The 17,611-nt window shown below is 41.3% G+C and overlaps 1 protein-coding gene and 1 pseudogene across 16 annotated transcripts in view; one reads left to right on the top strand and one right to left on the bottom strand.

The window, feature by feature from the left end:
- TECPR2 (tectonin beta-propeller repeat containing 2) overlaps positions 1 to 17,611 on the bottom strand; it is a 100,658-nt gene that overhangs the window by 82,091 nt on the left and 956 nt on the right. For 12 of the 16 annotated variants that reach the window (XR_011431887.1, XR_011431888.1, XR_002803697.2 and 9 more), the window contains exon 2: positions 7,267 to 7,556. Coding sequence is in view for 7 of the 16 variants with exons in the window: in XM_023628430.2 (XP_023484198.1) it covers positions 7,267 to 7,485 (219 nt within the window). In the remaining 9 variants the exon portion in view is untranslated. The remainder of the gene's footprint in view (positions 1 to 7,266; positions 7,557 to 17,611) is intronic. The other 4 variants (XR_011431884.1, XM_070249297.1, XM_070249294.1 and 1 more) reach the window with 1 other exon arrangement.
- On the top strand, positions 2,536 to 3,014 carry LOC138920506 (ubiquitin-ribosomal protein eL40 fusion protein-like; annotated as a pseudogene).

The raw sequence follows: 17,611 nt of genomic DNA, 5'->3' as shown, positions 1-17,611 counted from the left end.
CACTTATTGGAAAAGCTTTGTAGTGCCACCTTTGCAATAACTCAAGTGTTCATAAACTTGTGAGGTTTCTGATTTCTCTCTTCCGTTTCAATGATTTATTTATCTATTCTTGGGCTAATACCACACTGCCTTAATTACAGAAGCTTTATGATATCCTGTTACCCAGTAGAGCAGCTTCTCCCATCTTGTTCTTCTTTTTCCACTAGTATTTTGACTATTATTGACCCATTACAATTTCATATACATTTTAAAATTGGCCTGTCAATTGCCATTAAAAAAAAAAAAAAACCTGTCAGAATTAAATTGAACGTAGGTCAATTTAGGGAGAATGAACATCTGGTAAGATATTTTTTCACTGTGAGTCTGTGTAACCAATATTTGAAAGCTAGATTCCCAGCAACTAATGAACTGAAGCGACCATGCTGAGTAGGACATCAGTGAAACCCTATATTGTAATGCTACTGACATACCAGAATCTAGATAACAGGATCCTAATCAATAGATCAAAGAGTTACTTCCATAGGGAAAGACAAGAAAAGGCATTAGGCAAACGCGCCTTTGGCTGATACAGTAAGAGAAAAACTCTCAGTTCTGCATCACTTTTAAAAATATACCAGGTAGAAGTCAATGAAACATTCACAACATTCTGAAGCAGGAGTTTCCTAACTGGAAAAGATCCCAGACATGTCCCTGTGCTCAGGTCTCTCCTCCCTTCCGCCTGGTGTACTCCACCTCAGCTATATCAGCATGGCGTGCTGTCCACCCTCTTTAGGTCCCTGTTCAACTGTCACCTGCTCAGTCAGACCTTCCCTGAACTTGCTATTTAAAAGCGCAACCATCCCTACTGGCGCTCCTCATCCCCGTCTCTGGGTTACTTTCCCCTAGGAAACTTCTCCCCACTGGTTTATGCGTGCATGTCTCTTATCCGTTTTCCTGGCTCTCCCCAGTAGACTCTAAGCTCCCTGAGGGCAGGGACTTTGCCTGCTGTGTTCTCTGCTGCATCTTCAGGACCTAGAACGGGCCTTGAGAAACACTCATTGAATGAGCTCACTGGGAGAGAAAGTGTGGGAAAGTTGCAGAAATGAGAACTAGCATTGCCGCAGTCAGTGCAAAGACAAATCCATGACATTTCTTTCCGTTTTTTTGTTTTTGTGAGGAAGACTGTCCCTGAACTAACATCTGTCACCAGTCTTTCTCTTTTTGCCTTGAGAAAGATTGTCACTGAGCTAATATCTGTGCCAATCTTCCTCTATTTTACGTGGGATGCTGCCACAGCATGGCCCTACAAGCAGTGCCAGGTCTACACTAGGGATCCGAACCCGCAAACCCTGGGTCACAGAAGTGGAACATGAGAACTCAACCACTATGCCGCCGGGCTGGCCCCTAAATCCATGAAATTTCAACAACTTGCTGAATGCTAAGAGAGAGCTCTTACATTTAATTTCAAAACAAAATTAGGAACTCAGATCAAGTTATGTTTCTGGTCTATTCTTACGTACGTCATATCCATATATTTAACAAGTTTGTAACATTTTTGTTCTTGTTATTAGCTCCTCACAACATTTTCTTAGTGCTTTTGGCACTAGCTAGGAAGAATTCCTTGTGTCTCCATCTGCCTTCTCCCACAAACTTGTATAGAAATGAAGCATTATTCTTGAAAACCCATGCCAGGCTATATTTACCACGTAAAAGGTCTGCTTTCTTCTTTAGGAACATAACTTCATTTGAAAACATGATCTTTCAGCCACGCCCTACATGGGCTTATTAGAGGGTAAACTAACTTTTATTTTTATTTACCTTCCCATAAAATCTTAGATTTTTCCCAAAATTAAACCAGTTGATGCATCTCTCAATTTTCACTGTGAAATTCCAAAGAGATCCTGGATCTGGTTTGTATTGTCCTCTAAATCCAGACTTTTGTGGAAGCTCTGCCTTTTATCGTAAAGAAATGAGCACGATGGTTAGACAACCAGCTAGGTTACCTACAGTGAGAATCTTACTGTTTCTTATCTGTAAAACATGGGGACGTAGCAAACAATTCTAAGACCCAGCCAGCCCAAAAGATGAAAATGACAATGACGACATAAATATTCAATTCATCTCTAGGATCACAAAGCTAATGACTGACAGCCAAAGCTCAAAACAAATCTTTGTTTCTGTCGTTGTGTTTATATAAGTAATATATGAACACATTCTTTATTTCATTTTATTTTTTTTTGAGGAAGATTAGCCCTGAGCTAACATCTGCTGCCAATCCTCTTTTTTTTTTTCCTGAGGAAGACTGGCCCCGAGCTAACATCCATGCCCATCTTCCTCCACTTTATACGTGGGATGCCTACCACAGCATGGCTTGCCAAGCGGTGCCATGTCCACACCCGGGATCGGAAATGGCGAACCCCGGGCCGCCAAAGCAGAACGTGCGAACTTAACCACTGCACCATCGGGCTGGCCCCTGAATACATTCGTATTACCAAAAAACTCTAATAATTCTACAGTATTTAAAGTTTTAAAAAGAAACCTTTTCCTCCTCAACAAGGTGGCTGAGTGGAAGCAGAGATGCAGATCTTTGTGAAGACCCTGACGGGCAAGACCATCACCTTCGAGGTCGAGGCCAGTGACACCACTGAGAATGTTAAAGCTAAAATCCAAGACAACGAGGGCATCTTGCCTGACCAGCAGCGTCTGGTTTGTGCGGGCAGACAGCTGGAGGATGACGGCGCTCCCTCAGACTACAATACCCAGGAAGGCTCCACGCTGTGCTCGGAGCTTCACCCACGGAGCGACATCACTGAGCCTTCCCTCCCGCCAGCTTGCCCAGGAACACAAGTGCCACAGGATGATGTGCCGCCAGAGCTGTGCTCATCTGCACCCGTGCTGCCAACTGCCGCAAGAAGCGCGGCCCCTCCAACAACCTGTGCCCCAAGAAGAAGGTCGAACAAGGCCCCTCCTCTGGCTCCTCTTCTGCCCGAAGGGCAGACTCCTGCCTGAGCCCCATGGCCCTGGGGCCTCAATAAAGTTTCTCTTCCAGTGACCGGAGCAGTAAAAACAACCTCCCCTTCACACCCACTCCCTCACCCCATCCCATTCTCAGTCCCACCTAGAGTTAGGTGACCATCAGGAATAGTTTGGGGGTATTCCTCCAGATCTTTCCTATGTGTTTTACAGACAGATATTTCAATTGTTTTCAAACCCTAATATTCTAAAGTGAAATTCTGTGTTCTTTCCAAACAGAATTTTTATTTTCTACTTCCTTTGTGATTCTCTACAATTATGTTTGTATTCCATACCGTATGGGTGCTCAAAAATGCTACTGATACTCAGGGCTGCCAAGCGGGGATTTGGGCCCCAGTAAAATCCATTTTTTTACAGTCCCTCCGTAAGGGAGAGCCAGTAACAGTATAGACATGGGTTTCGCGGAGTCCCCTTCTAGGCTGCTGAGGCCAGTCATTTGTCCTAGACCCCCCCAAGCTCTGGCTGTCCCTGTGGAGGCTGTCCTAGCACATCACATTTCTCCAAAGCCCACAGGCTCATCATATGATAAACAGAAAACCAATTCTAGGTAAAACTATAAAACTGGCAGTCAGCTGTAATTTGTACTTTCATTCTGGGGAGCTCCAAACTCCGTTTCTTTAACTTAAGCTTTTTTGAGTTTGGTGGCTGAGATTTTAAAAACAGTTACACAGTTTTAAAGAAAAAGGACAATAAAATGGTGATCAATGAAATGAGTGTTTTATAAAAGAGAACTGGGTTGCAATTACAACCTGAGTAAAGGGTCCAAATTCCACTAATGCATACTAACCTTAATGCCAAAGGTTACCCAAGACAGAATTAAAACCCAAGGGGCCAGAAAAACTACTGCGTGGTGTTAGAAGTCAGAAGAGTAGGGACCGTGGGGAGGAGTGCTGACCGGGAGGGGGCACGAAGGAGTCTACTGCGCTGTTGGAAGTGCTCCATGTCTTGATCTGGGTGATTCCAAGGATGTACACACACATATAAATTCATGAAATTGTACACTTGAGATCTGTACCCTTTATGTAAATCATACTCAATTAAAAAGTGAAAAAACAAAATGACATAAGACACAAGGGGCTGGAAAGCCTGGTCTAATTTAAATTTGCTGCAGTGTGTTTTATGAGCCAGAATATGGTCTATCTCAGTGAGTGTTCCATGTACACTCGTGAAGAATGTGTATTCAGCTGTTGTTGGGTAGAGTGTTCTGTCAACGTCGACTAGATTACATTGGCTGATAGTGTTTAACCCGTTCTTTCATATCCTTGTTGATTTTCTGTCTACTACTTCTATTACTGACACAGGGCTGTTGAAGTGTCCGTCTATAATTGTGGGTTTCTGTTTCTTCTTTCATTTATGTCAGTTTTTGCTTCACGTATTGTGAAGCTCTGTTGTTAATGTGCATACAAATTTAGGACTGCCATGTCTTCTTGGTGAACTGACCCTTTTATCATTATGTAATATCTGTATTTATCCCTGGTTATTCCTTTGCTCAGAAGACTACTCTGAAATTAATAACAGCCACTCCAACTTTCTTTTGTTTAGCGTTTACACAGCGTCTTTTTCTATCCTCTTACCTTTTACTTACTTATATCATTATACTTGAATTGAGTTTTTTATAGACAATACATAGTTGGTTCATTATTTTTTTCTCCATTTGGATCATTTCTGTCTTTTAATTGACATGTGTAGATCATTTCCATTTAATATAATTATTGGTATGTTTTGATTTAGGTCTATCATTTTATTGGTTTTCTGTCTGTTCCTTCTGGTTTTCCTTCTTCTGTTTCCACCTTCCTGCTTTCCTGTGAGTTGTCTGAACATTTTTAAAAATTGCATTTTGATTTGTCTACAGTGATTTTTCCTATACCACGTTTTACAGTTATTTTTAGTGGTTGCTCTTAACTTTTCAAAATCTATTCAGACTCCCTATTTTACCTCTTCAAGCAGAATGAGAACCATTACCATGATAGAGGTCCCTTACTCTCCCCTCTTATGTTAGAGTTGTCTTATGTATTACACCCTGAAAACTCAGTTATAATTTTTGCTGTCAAATATATTTTAAAGAATTCAAGAGGAGAATGATAGTCTAATGTATTTGCCCAGGTATTTATACCTATTCTTCCTTCATTCCTGATGTTCCAAGTTTCCCTCTGGTATCATTTCCTTTTTGTCTGAAGAACTTCCTGAAGCAATTATTTTAAAGCAGGTCTGGGGACAATGAATCCTCTTAGTTTTCCTTCATCTGAGAATTTTTTTTTTTTTTTAGATTTTATTTTTCTTTTTTCTCCCCAAACCCCCCAGTACATAGTTGTGTATTTTCAGCTGTGGGTCCTTCTAGTTGTGGCATGTGGGATGCTGCCTCAGCATGGCTTGATGAGCGGTGCCATGTTCACGCCCAGGATTAGAACTGGTGAAACCCTGGGCCACCGAAGTGGAGCTCGTGAACTTAACCATTCGGCCATGGGGCTGGCCCCTCATCTGAGAATATTTTTATTTCACCTTCTTTCCTGATAGATATTTTCACTGAGCAAAGAATTCTGAGCTGACAAGTCTTTTCTTTCAGTACTTTAAAAATGTGGTACCACTGTCTTCTAGCCTCCATGGCTTCTGAGGAGAAATCTGCCGTCACGCAAATCATTGTTCCCTACAGGTAATGTGTAATTTTTCTCTGGCGACTTTTCTTTGTCTTTAGTTTTAGCAGTTGATTATGATGTGTCTGGCCATGGATTTCTTTGGTTTACCCTGTTAGAGGTTTGCTGTTAGAATCATGTCTTCCTTGTTAGGTATTTGAAGTATTTGAGAGATTTCAGATATATTAATTCATAATTATAGTTTCAAAGATTAACTGTGTAATAGTCTTAAATGTTTGGGGAATTTGATCAGTCAAACCCATGAGCTATTAATGAAAGAAAAGAAATAGCAATAATTCTAACTTTTATACAAAAATATTAATATAAACTCGAGAGCCAATCTGCCCAAGTTCAGACAATGGTGCCACCATTTACTAACTGCTTCACCTTGAACAAATCATGTAATCTCTTTGTGCCTCAGCTGTCTCCCTGGCAAAATGGGGATGATGATAATAACATCTCCCTCAGAGTTTCTGTGAGGATGAAACGAGATAATATATGTAAGGTTTAGAATAACGCCTGGTACATAGTAAGTGCTATATGCATGCTAACCATTTTTGTTATTTTAAACTGAGCACAGAGACTTAAGAAAAAGTAACTATTAAATTAAAACTTTAATGAGTTGAATACTCATTAAAATACAGATATTCATAAATATTTCTCTTAAACACAATAGCCTCGTCTTAGTCCGTAAAAGCCCACTAACCACAGACAGAGCAGAGCCCCACGAGGCCATTAGGTAGGAGCCATAACTCAGTCACCTTTGAGTCTCTCACAAAAGCCATGTACTCAATAAACCACAGACAGTGACTAAATGGGTTTCAAAGATCGTCCGTCAATACTTGGTGCCCACAAACATCTACAATACACAGACATGCCCAAGTGAACCAACACAGGACAGAGGTAGGTCAGGAATCCAGTGGCAGTGTTCTCCAAAAGTGATTTTACTTAAGATGTACATGCTCTGGCAGCTAGCCAATAATGATATAATCTTTTTTTTAAATAACAATTTCAACAGAATAACTAGAGATTATTCAAGTAAGCTAGTCAAGGTACTTTGAGAAACAAGAAACTTAAAAAAAATACGTTACTTCCAAAGTTTTCTATCAAGCTTTAAACACTAAAGTGTTCTCTTTTAAAGAGATGCTAGGGCCGGCCTGGTGGCACAGCAGTTAAGTTCGCACGTTCCGCTTCTCGGTGGCCCTGAGTTCGCCAGTTCGGATCCCAGGTTCGGACATGGCACTGCTTGGCAAAAGCCATGCTGTGGTAGGCGTCCCACATATAAAGTAGAGGAAGATGGGCAGAGATGTTAGCTCAGGGCCAGGCTTCCTCAGCAAAAAGAGGAGGATTGGCAGTAGTTAGCTCAGGGCTAATCTTCCTCAAAAAAAAAAAAAAAAAAAAAGCGATGCTAGATTTCTGGAGCCAGGAAAAAAGTTAAAAACACCAACTTTTCTAGTTATACTCCACCCAATTAAAGATGGTTTTAAAATACTGTTTGGATGAGGTACTAGGGCCATATTCTAGCAAATCAGACGTAAATTATCCCACCCTAGAAGTCACAACCATGTTAAAAGTGAGCCACGGCTCATGCATGCTAAGATGTAAAGAAGGTATAAAGACTCACCTCAAAGTTGTATTTTTTCATCTGGTTGAAGTGCCGGCAGTACAGATAGAGCATGCCGATGCTGCTGCCCACAGCAATGTAGTCCCCATTGGTGTCAAGGGCCGTAAGGTAGACCACAATAGAGCGGAAACCCTTCTGGATCTTTGTGGGAATGGCATTGAGGAGATAGTACAAAGGGCAGAACTCTCTGAAGGTAACAGGCTCTGATGTGGACGCCATGGCCAAGGTTTCCACAGATGACCTTCAGGCAGGAAAAGGAATGTTTATTTGGCATCGAAGAAACCTGGGGGCTAGAAAAATGAAATAATTATAATTCTTTCAATGCCTAGTCAAAGACAAGTCATGTTTAATTGTGGGAACAAGGAACTTTCAGGTGAAAATTATAGCTGGAGCTTCATCAAACAGAGAAAGTAAACCAGTTATCATTAAGATCACTTTTGAGCATTTTAATTCAAAATGTACTTCAATATGCACTGGCCCCTGTAAGTTATATTGTGGTAAATACTATGGAGGGTGTGGAAAGAATATTAAAAACAGTTCTTACCCTCAAACAGCTTATGATCTAGCCAGAGAGGCAAAAGAAACAGTAAAGAGACACAAAACCACATATGATTAGGCGCGAATCTGTGGGTCTCAACGAGAAGAGGGAGAGAGTACTGTGGATTCGAGTGTGGAAAAGCCTTCACTGGAAACATCCTGAACTCTGAAGCCCATCAGAATGGACGGAATGTGGAAAAAAGAACCTAGTAAAGACAGTCTTTACTAGGAGAACACCAAACCAATCTCAGACACAGAAACACACTCACTGTGTTGAGACGGTGGAGAAACAGATACCCTGGCCAGGTGCCCCCAGCCTCCTCAGCACTCGGAGCCACAGACACACAGCGCCTCTCATCTGTTCCATACTGAGACCCACACCTGTCGGCACTTTGGAGTCAAAGCTTCCCTAGATAAAAATACTCAATCCTGGGGGCCGGCCTGGTGGTGCGGCTGTTAAGTTCACACGTTCTGCTTCTCGGCAGCCAGGGTTCGCCAGTTTGGATCCTGGGTGTGGACACGGGACCGCGTGGCAAAAGCCATGCTGTGGTAGGCGTCCCATGTATAAAGTGGAGGAAGATGGGCACGGATGTTAGCTCAGGGCCAGTCTTCCTCAGCAAAAAGAGGAGGATTGGCAGTAGTTAGCTCAGGGCTCATCTTCCTCAAAAAAAAAAAACAACTCAATCCTTACACAGCACATTATAATTTGTGAAGTGCTCACTCACTCATTTAAAGATAGGTGACACCATCCCCCACTTTTAGATGAAGGTACTGAGGGCCACAGGACCACACAGGTGAGACTTGACTCTGGGTTTTCTCCCGCCAAGTCCTGGGCCCTTGCCAATATCACGGTTGCAGCTCTGACAGGCCATCGACAGGTGGCCTGCAGATGGATGCTCTGTACCTGATTAGACCTGGAGGGATAGTCTAGCCCATTAGGTCTATGGAGACTCTCAAGTCCCTAGAATAGAAACTCCTTGGGATGCTGGATTTACAGTCGGTTTGAACTGTGGGCTTCCTATTTCTGTAGAGCTGACTAGCCGACTTGCAAGCCCTCTTCCACTGAAATACACCCAACTCCTCTTCACCCAGAGGCCCTTCTGCCCGCAATGCTCATTCTCCAGATGTCACTCAGCCTTCGCTTCTTCTCAACATGCAGGTCTCTGCTAAAATGTCCCCTCCTCACAAGGCCTTACCTGCCCACCTCCCCAAAGTGGCCTCCTTGCCCCCACTGAGAACTCTGTCACATCCCCTCCCCTGCTTTACTCTCTCCACACATCCTCTTTCTTTGCTCTTGACTGGCCATCTCTGCCTGACCCCCTCCACCACCACTGGTCCGTAAGCCCCACCAGAGCAGAGCCCACATCTGCCTCACTTACTCCTCTAGCCCCCGGCACCCAGGAAAAGGTCAGGCACACTGGAGGCGCTCACTAAGTATTTACTGAATAAACGAATGAGTTATGAAAAAGAAAAATTTGCAAGGAAGGAATGAGTGACAAGAATGGAAGAGCAGCAAAATCCCATCTTTTCAATGTGGCCCCAAATCAACGCTGGAATAATAATCCCCTAAGTCAGTACAACAGCTCCAGTTTCCCAAGCATCTTCAGATTCCTATGTCATTTGATAGTCACAGTAGCCAACACAGTGAAGTCAGTAGGGTAACTTACGAGAACTTCCCTAAGTTAAGCAAATAATAATAATCATATCCCTCTGTGATGGGTGAGAACACTGACTAATATACCCTCTTTTAGCAGAAGTTGAAGCTCTGGAAAGTCCAGAAATTTGCCCAAGGTCACACAGTTTTAAGTGCCTAGTGCAACCGAAATCTGGATGGTGAACACTGGCCCCATGCCTACAGTGGCACAGTTCATAAATTTACAACTTTTTAGGGGTGAGAGTGCCTTGACTAAGAGAGATCCATGCTCCCCAATCCTTGGTTCGTGCAAGTGCTCCGGAAAGGTGGGCAAGACACATGAGAATCCAACGAGAATGAAATGGCTATGAGGCAAGCTCAAGAAAGAATGGCCGCTGGCAGACGCCTTGGGCAAGCATGTAGATCATTTTAAGGGCAAGGGACACTAAAGCCGAAATAACAACAACAAATAGCAATAACGGTAACAGCTAACACTATTACTTAATAGAAACTGTTCTTAGCACACTAACTCATTAAATCCTCACAAAAAAACTATGAGGTAGGCACCACTGTTCTCTCCATTTTACAGATGAGGAAACCGTCCCCATTTCAACAATCTTCTTTCCAGCCTCAAGCATAACGGCAGCACAGGAGCAGTAAACGGTTTGTTTCTTTGATGTGTGTGTGCACATGAACAGACTGATGCTCCATAACTTATGTAATGTTTTTAAAATAAAATTTTCTTTTTATAACTGTTATAAATGTTCACTATCAAAAATTCTGAAATACAGAAAAGTACAACGAAATAAATAAAAGCCACTCACAATCCTATCATATAGGGATACGCTGTATCTATAGATAGCTATAGATACATGTGTGTGGGCACACACAGTTTTTCACTTAATAAATAATGAGCATTTGCATGTCATTAATATTCCCTAGAACATCATTTTTAATGACTATATAGAAAAACTGCAGAGAACACACTGTATGCATAAACCAAAATTTCCTCGGCCAAAATGTTTTAATTTCTGCTTTTGGCTGATGAGATCTCCTGGTAAGCTAGTAGAAGTATAAAACACTTCACAAATGACAGCTAGTGTTATTTCCTCCTTTGAAAAGATTTTTCCTCAAAGTAGATGTCAAAGTATGACATTAAAATTTCAAAAATTCATTCACTTGACGTGATCCTCTTCACCAACAGCGCCATGATCTCCACACAAGAGGGGCTTTGAGCCTGTAGTCTGGCTAGGAGAGGGCCAGAGGATGCGAAGAGCAGCCACACTGTTCTAACTCAGATTATATGTTTATTTGAGGTGGCTTAGGAGGTACTCATTGATATTATGGATGGTCAGAGTCCCTGGAACTATCTCCTTGGCACAACTAATGCTAATACTACCAAAAGCAACTTCAAAATGTCTAAGGAGGGAGTGTAGGGCTCACTTCTCAGGCTCTAGCAGGGATTAAAAATTATCACAATTCTGTGGCAGGTAACAGACAGCATAATCAAATTTTGAATCAAAATTGTTTAAGCTGAAATCCTAGCATTCACCCCTTTTCTCTCCCTCTCCCTCACCCCTAACAACATCCCTCACCTTGTTCCATCAGCTCTATCTCCTCACCTGTCTCACACCCGACTCCTTCTCACCAACTCTGTGGCCATGCCTGGGATGAAGCCATCACACCTCTCACCTGGACCACTGCAATGTTCTAATGACTGCTCTCCTGCTTCCACACCTGCCCCCTAGAATCCATGCTCAGACACAGCAGTCAGAATGAGCTCTCGGACTTTATCGAAATTAAAAACTTTTGTGCTCCAAAGGACACCATCAAGAAAGTGAAAAGATAAGTCAAGGAGAAAATATTTGCTAATCATATATCTACTAAAGGACTTGTATCTAGAATATATAAAGAACTCTCAAAACTAAGTAATAAAAAGACAATTTTTAAATGGGCTAAGGATGTGAACAGACATTTTTCCAAAGAAGATATACAAATAGCCAATAAGCAGATGAAAAGATGCTCACCATCATTAATCATCAGGGAAATGCAAAATAAAACCACAATGATATCACCTCACACTCACTAGGATGGCTATAATCAAAAAGTCAGGTGTTAAGGAGGATATGGAGAAAGTGGAACTCTCATACATTCCTGGTAGAAAATAAAATGATATAGCCACTGTGGAAAAGTCTGGCAGTTCCTAAAAAGGTTAAACATAGAGTTAACATATCACCCAGCAATTCTACTCCTAGGTATATATCCAAGAGAAATGAAAACATATGTCTACACAAAAACTTGTACACAAATGTTCATATTACTGTTCATAACAGCCAAAAAGTAAAAACAACCAAACTGTTCATCAACTGATGAATGGCTAAACAAAATATGGTATACCCAAACAATGGAATATTATTCAGTAATAAAAAGGAATGAAGTACTGATATATGCTACAACATGATAAACCTTGAAAACATTATGCTAAGTGAAAGAAGCCAAACACAAAAGACCACATATTGAATAATCCCATTTACATGAAATGCACAGAATAAGTAAACCTGAAGAGACAGAAACTAGATCAGTGATTTCCTAGGGCTAGGAGAAAGGAGTGGGAGTGGGGGTAGGGTGATTGCTAAAGGGTACAGAGTTTCTTTTTTAGGGTGATGAGAAAGTTCTAAAATCGATTGTAGTGATGGTTGCATAACTCTGTGAGAATACTAAAAAGCACTGAATTGTATACTACAAATGGGTAAATTATATGGTATGTGAATTATTATATCTCAAGAAAGCATTACCAATAAGGAGGAGGAGGAGGCGGAAGAAAAGAATCAGCTCTCTAACACCCATTTATGACCAAAAAAACTTCAGTAAACTAGGAATAGAGGGGAACTTCCTCAACTTGATAAGGAATATCCACCAAAAAACCCAACAGCTAACATCATACTTAATGGTGAAAAACTCAAAGCTTCTCCCACTAAGATGAGGTACAAGGCAACCCTCCTTTTCAACATCATACTGGAAGTTCTAGATAATACAATAAGACAAGAAAAAGGAAATAAAAGGTATAAAGTTTGGGAAGGAAGAAATAAAACAATCTTTGATTGCAGATGACGTGATCATCTATGTAGAAAATCCAAAAGACTCAACAAAAAAATCCTGAAACTAATAAGCAATTATAGAAAGGTTGCAAGATACAAGATTAATACACAAAAGTCAACTACATTGCTATATGCCAGCTATGAACAAGTGGAATTTGAAATTAAAAACACAATACCATTTACATTAGCATCCCCCAAATGAAACAATTAGGCATAAATATAACAAAATACATACAAGATCTATATGAGGAAAACTACAAAACTCAAAGAACTAAAAAAAATCAAAACTAAATCAAAATCAAATCAAAAATCAAAGAACTAAATAAATGGAGAGATATCCCATGTTCATAGATAGGAAGATGCAATATTGTCAAATTGTCAATACTTCCCAACTTGATCTACAGATACAATGGAATTCCAATCAAAATTCCAGCAAGTTATTTTGTGGATATCAACAAAATGATTCTAAAGTTTATATGGAGAGGCAAAAGACCCAGAATAGCCAACACAATATTGCAGGAAAAGAACAAAGTCAGAAGAGTCATACTATCCGACTGCAAAACTTACTACAAAGCTACAGTAATCAAGACAGTGTGGCACTGGCAAAAGGCCAGACAAATATATCCATAGAAGAAAACAGAGAGTCCAGAAATAGACCCACATAAATACAGTCAACTGATCTTTGACAAAGGAGCAAAGGTAATACAATGGAGCAAAGACAGTCTTTTCAACAAATGGTGCTGGGACAACTGGACATCCACAGGTGGAAAAAAAAAAATGCATCTAGACACAGACTTCACACTCTTCACAAAAATAAATGCAAATGGATCACAGACCTAAATGTAAAATGCAAAACTATAAAACTCCTAGAAGATAACATAGGAGAAAACCTAGATGATCTTCTAATGACATTTGAGATATGACACCAAAGGCATGATCCAGGAAAGAAATAATTGATAAGCTAGAGTTCACCAAAATTAAAAACTTCTGGGCCGGCCTGGTGGCGTAGTGGTTACGTTCGGTGCACTCCACCTGGACGGCCTGGGTTCGCGGGTTTGGATCCTGGGCGCAGACCTACACTTCTCATCAAGCCATGCTGTGGCGGCAACCCATATACAAAATGGAGGAAGATGGGCACAGATGTTAGCTCAGGGCCACTCTTCCTCAAGCAAAAAGAGGAAGATTGGCAATAGGTGTTAACTCAGGGCCAATCTTCCTCATCAAAAAGAAAAAAAATTAAAAACATCTGCTCTGCAAAAGACAATGTCAGGAAAGAAGACAAGCCATAGGTTGGGAGAAAATATTTTCAAAACACATATCTGATAAAAGGCTATTATCCAAAACGTACAAAGAACTCTTAAAACTGAACAATTAGAAAATAAACAATCCAATTAAAACATGGACCAAAGACCTTAATAGATGCCTCACCAAAGAAGACATACAGACAGCAGATAAGCATATGAAAAGATGCTCCACATCATCTGTCATCAGGCAAATGCAAATTAAAACAACGAGACAGCACTATACATCTATTAGAATGGTCAAAATCTGGAACACTGACACCAAATGTTGACGAGGACGTGGAGCAACAGGAACTCATTCATTGCTGGTGGGGATGCAAAATGGTACAACTACTTTGGAGACAATTTGATGGTTTCCTACAAAACTAAACATAATCTTACCATATGATCCACCAATTGCACTCCTCGGTTTTTACCTGAAAAAGTTGAAAACTTATGTCCAAACAAAAACCTTCACCTGGATGTTTACAGCAGCTTTATTCATAATTGCCAAAACTTGGAAGCAACTAAGGTGTCCTTTAGTAGGTAGAAACTGTAGTACATCCAGATGATGAAACATTATTCAGCACTAAAAAGAAATGGGCTGTTAAGACACGAAAAGACATGGAAGAACCTTAAATGCATATTACTAAGTCAAAGAAGTCACTCTGAAAAAATTGCATATTGTATAATTCCAACTATGTAACATTCTGGAAAAAGCAAAACCATGGAGATGGTAAAAAAGATCAGGGGTTGCCAGGGTTTGGGGATTTTTAGAGTAGTGAAAATAGTCTGATACCATAATGACAGGTACATGTCATTATATATTTGTCTAAACTCATAGAACATACAGCACCAAAAGGGAACCCCAAGGTAAGCTATGGACTCTGGGTAATCATGATGTGTCAGCATAGGTTCATCACTTGCAACAAATGTCCCACTCTAGTGGGGGATGTTGATGATGGGGGGGGATATGTAGGCGTGCAGGTAGGGAGGACATGGGAAATTTCTCCACCTTCCCCTCAATTTTGCTATGAACCTGAAAACTGCTCTGGAAAAAGTCTTAAAAAAAAAAGAGCTCTTTGAAAGAGAAATGGGTGGGTCTCATACAACCCACCCTATTCAAAATTCTTCAGTGGCTCCCCTGCACTCTGAGAATAACCAAATGCCTTTCTGTGGCCTAGGAGATCCCGTGTGGTCTGACCCCTTCCTGGCTGCCCCATCTGACTCCTTCCTGGCTCCATATCTCCCTCTCCACTTGTCCTCCAAGCTCTAGCTCCACTGACCCACTCTTTCCCTCCTCAGCCTTCATAACTGATACTCTCCCTACTCCAAGTAATCTTTCATCTCACTCCATTATACCTGGCTTCTTCTCAACTCCAGGGTCTCAGCTTAAATACTACCACCATAGAAAGGCCTTCCCTGACCAGATCACTTACAGCATCCATCAGTCCTCCCTTCCCTCTATCATATCACCTTCATAATTCTCATCACAACCTTTAATTACTTTATTTGCTAAACAGTTTGATGATCATCTCTCACGAGAATGTAGGCAACACAAATTCTCTCTTGCTTACCAATGTGAACCCTAGTACCTGACAATATCTTTGACACAGAGTAGATGTTCATTAAAGATTTGTTGAATGAATATATAAAATGTGAACTTCAGGTCTTATTGAAAAAGAATATTCTCAATCCAGTCTTTAAAATCAATAATGCTTCCTTTAATTCTGTTAAAAATACAAAACACCACTCTGCAACATTCTTCAAGTCAGGATGCTTCCCTCCCCACTTAATACCACAACCCCATACATCTGGAAGGTGGCAGGGACCTTCATGCTGATTGATGGCACCCAAATGCCTACTGGGCAGTTTTTCCAAACTGGAGCTAGGACTAATAACATACAGTCTAAATCATCCACTTAGCAGTACAATGATCTTAAGTTGCCAGAGCACTCTGACAACTCTAATGGTTTAAGGATTCTCTCAAAAACCCCCAGGAAGCATCAGTTAGTAACCCTGCTGTACAATCTATTTTTAAAGTTTGGCTACAACATCTATTATTCTTGTAAGTGTTAAAATCTTATGGCTGAACATAATGAGACTGAGACTGTCATTTATCTTCCAGATGAAATTTTGTCACTCCCCTGATCCTATGCCTGCTGGCTAGCCAGTGCTCACAGGCTAAAGCCTGATGAAAGCATGCAAGCTGAACATTTCAACAAACCGGTCTGTGTCTAGCTTCATCTCAGGCCACTGTTCCCTCTTCACCCTCTCCACTGCAGCCACAGTGAGCCTTCCACCACAGTCCCTAACACACCACGATCTGTGTGTCTCTGCAACGCCCCTTTCCTCCCTTCCACATTCCCCCATACACACCTTGTCAGAACCAGGGCTCCACCAAGAAGCCTTCACAGACTCCCTCTGACACTTAGTTCTGCTATAACAGAACGCTCTGAGGGCAGTTATCACACAGCACCATCACTGTGTTTTCTATCTCCTTTAACGGATTCTTTCGATTCCTTCTAGTCTTTGCCTACATCCTTCCAGCCTACATACTTTGCGGTGCTTCAAAAGGCCAATAGAGAGTGTGGTACAATCAACACTTGACACACATTTGTTAAATTAGTCTCTCTCTCAAAACACTGTGCCAGGATGCCCCAAGTATGACAGCCCAAAATATAAGACCAGGCTACCTCAGTTACATCTGTCATTATGCAAAAATTCACTGGTTGGTCTCTTACGTCAGGTCCAAAGAATACATTCATTTAAAACTGAACACACACTCTGTACAATAGCTCACTTCTACCTCAGCAGTTCACAGAGCCATCAACTACCCCCTCCTGATTCTACCAAGCTCCTTGTGGTCCACTATATCTAGAAATCTCTCCATGCTTGACGCAAAGCTTGTTTTCATTATGTGTATAACTGTTTTCTGATCTGTTCTTCACTTTTCCAAGTTCAATCAACTGCTCTGCCTGATGCCTGTTCCCTTCCTTTTTTCCCCACTAAGTTCCACTAGCCATTTTGTCCAAATTACACAAACACTAATATGAAATGAGATCTCCCTCAAATGTGAAGTGTAACTCCTCTAAGAGAAAAGAAAACAAATCCAGTAGCAGCCAATCTTCTATTGAAAAAGACAATGTAGCTACAAAATAACTTAAAGCTAACAAAAGCTACTTACTAGTCACTCCTTCAGAAGAGGACAATCCTTATGCCATGTTTCCCACCACCAGTCGTAAAGTCAGTCCTGAAAACTCAGGTAGAGAATCCCCCATACCTTACCTGCTGGCTCTCGGGTTAAAAAGCTCCCTGAGAGCAGGGACTGGGTCTGTCTGGCCCACCACAGCAACCCTAGAGCCTGGTATGGCACCTGGCATACAATGAACCCCAAATAACTTTCTGCTGAATCAACAAACATGGCATGTAAGCTGGGTTACCCAAAAAAGCAAGGCCAGAGGCTTATCAAGGTGCACTGCAGCTGGGTGTGAGAAAGCACAAAAAGCCTTGCAGCTTAGGAGACCAGGAATCACTGGTGACAAGGGGCCACAGTGGCCTTATTCCCAGATTCTGCCCATGCTAGGATCTGGATTATGGGATTTCCTACAACTCCTTTCCTTAAAGTTTACAAGACCTTGGCTACCAGGAGGAAGTCAACCCCAAATGCAACTGATCACTCTAGCAGATAAGGCAAGGCTGGTACCCCACATTCTGCCAACAGATGGAACAGAAGCAACAGAACAGAATAAAATTCCTGAATCTCGGCGAGAAAGCGAGGAAGAACAAAGAGCAGG

Source organism: Equus caballus, chromosome 24, assembly GCF_041296265.1.
Source record: "Equus caballus isolate H_3958 breed thoroughbred chromosome 24, TB-T2T, whole genome shotgun sequence".
NCBI lineage: Eukaryota > Metazoa > Chordata > Mammalia > Perissodactyla > Equidae > Equus > Equus caballus.
Note: the sequence above shows the minus strand (reverse complement) of the source record. Positions and strands in the feature narration are given on the sequence as shown.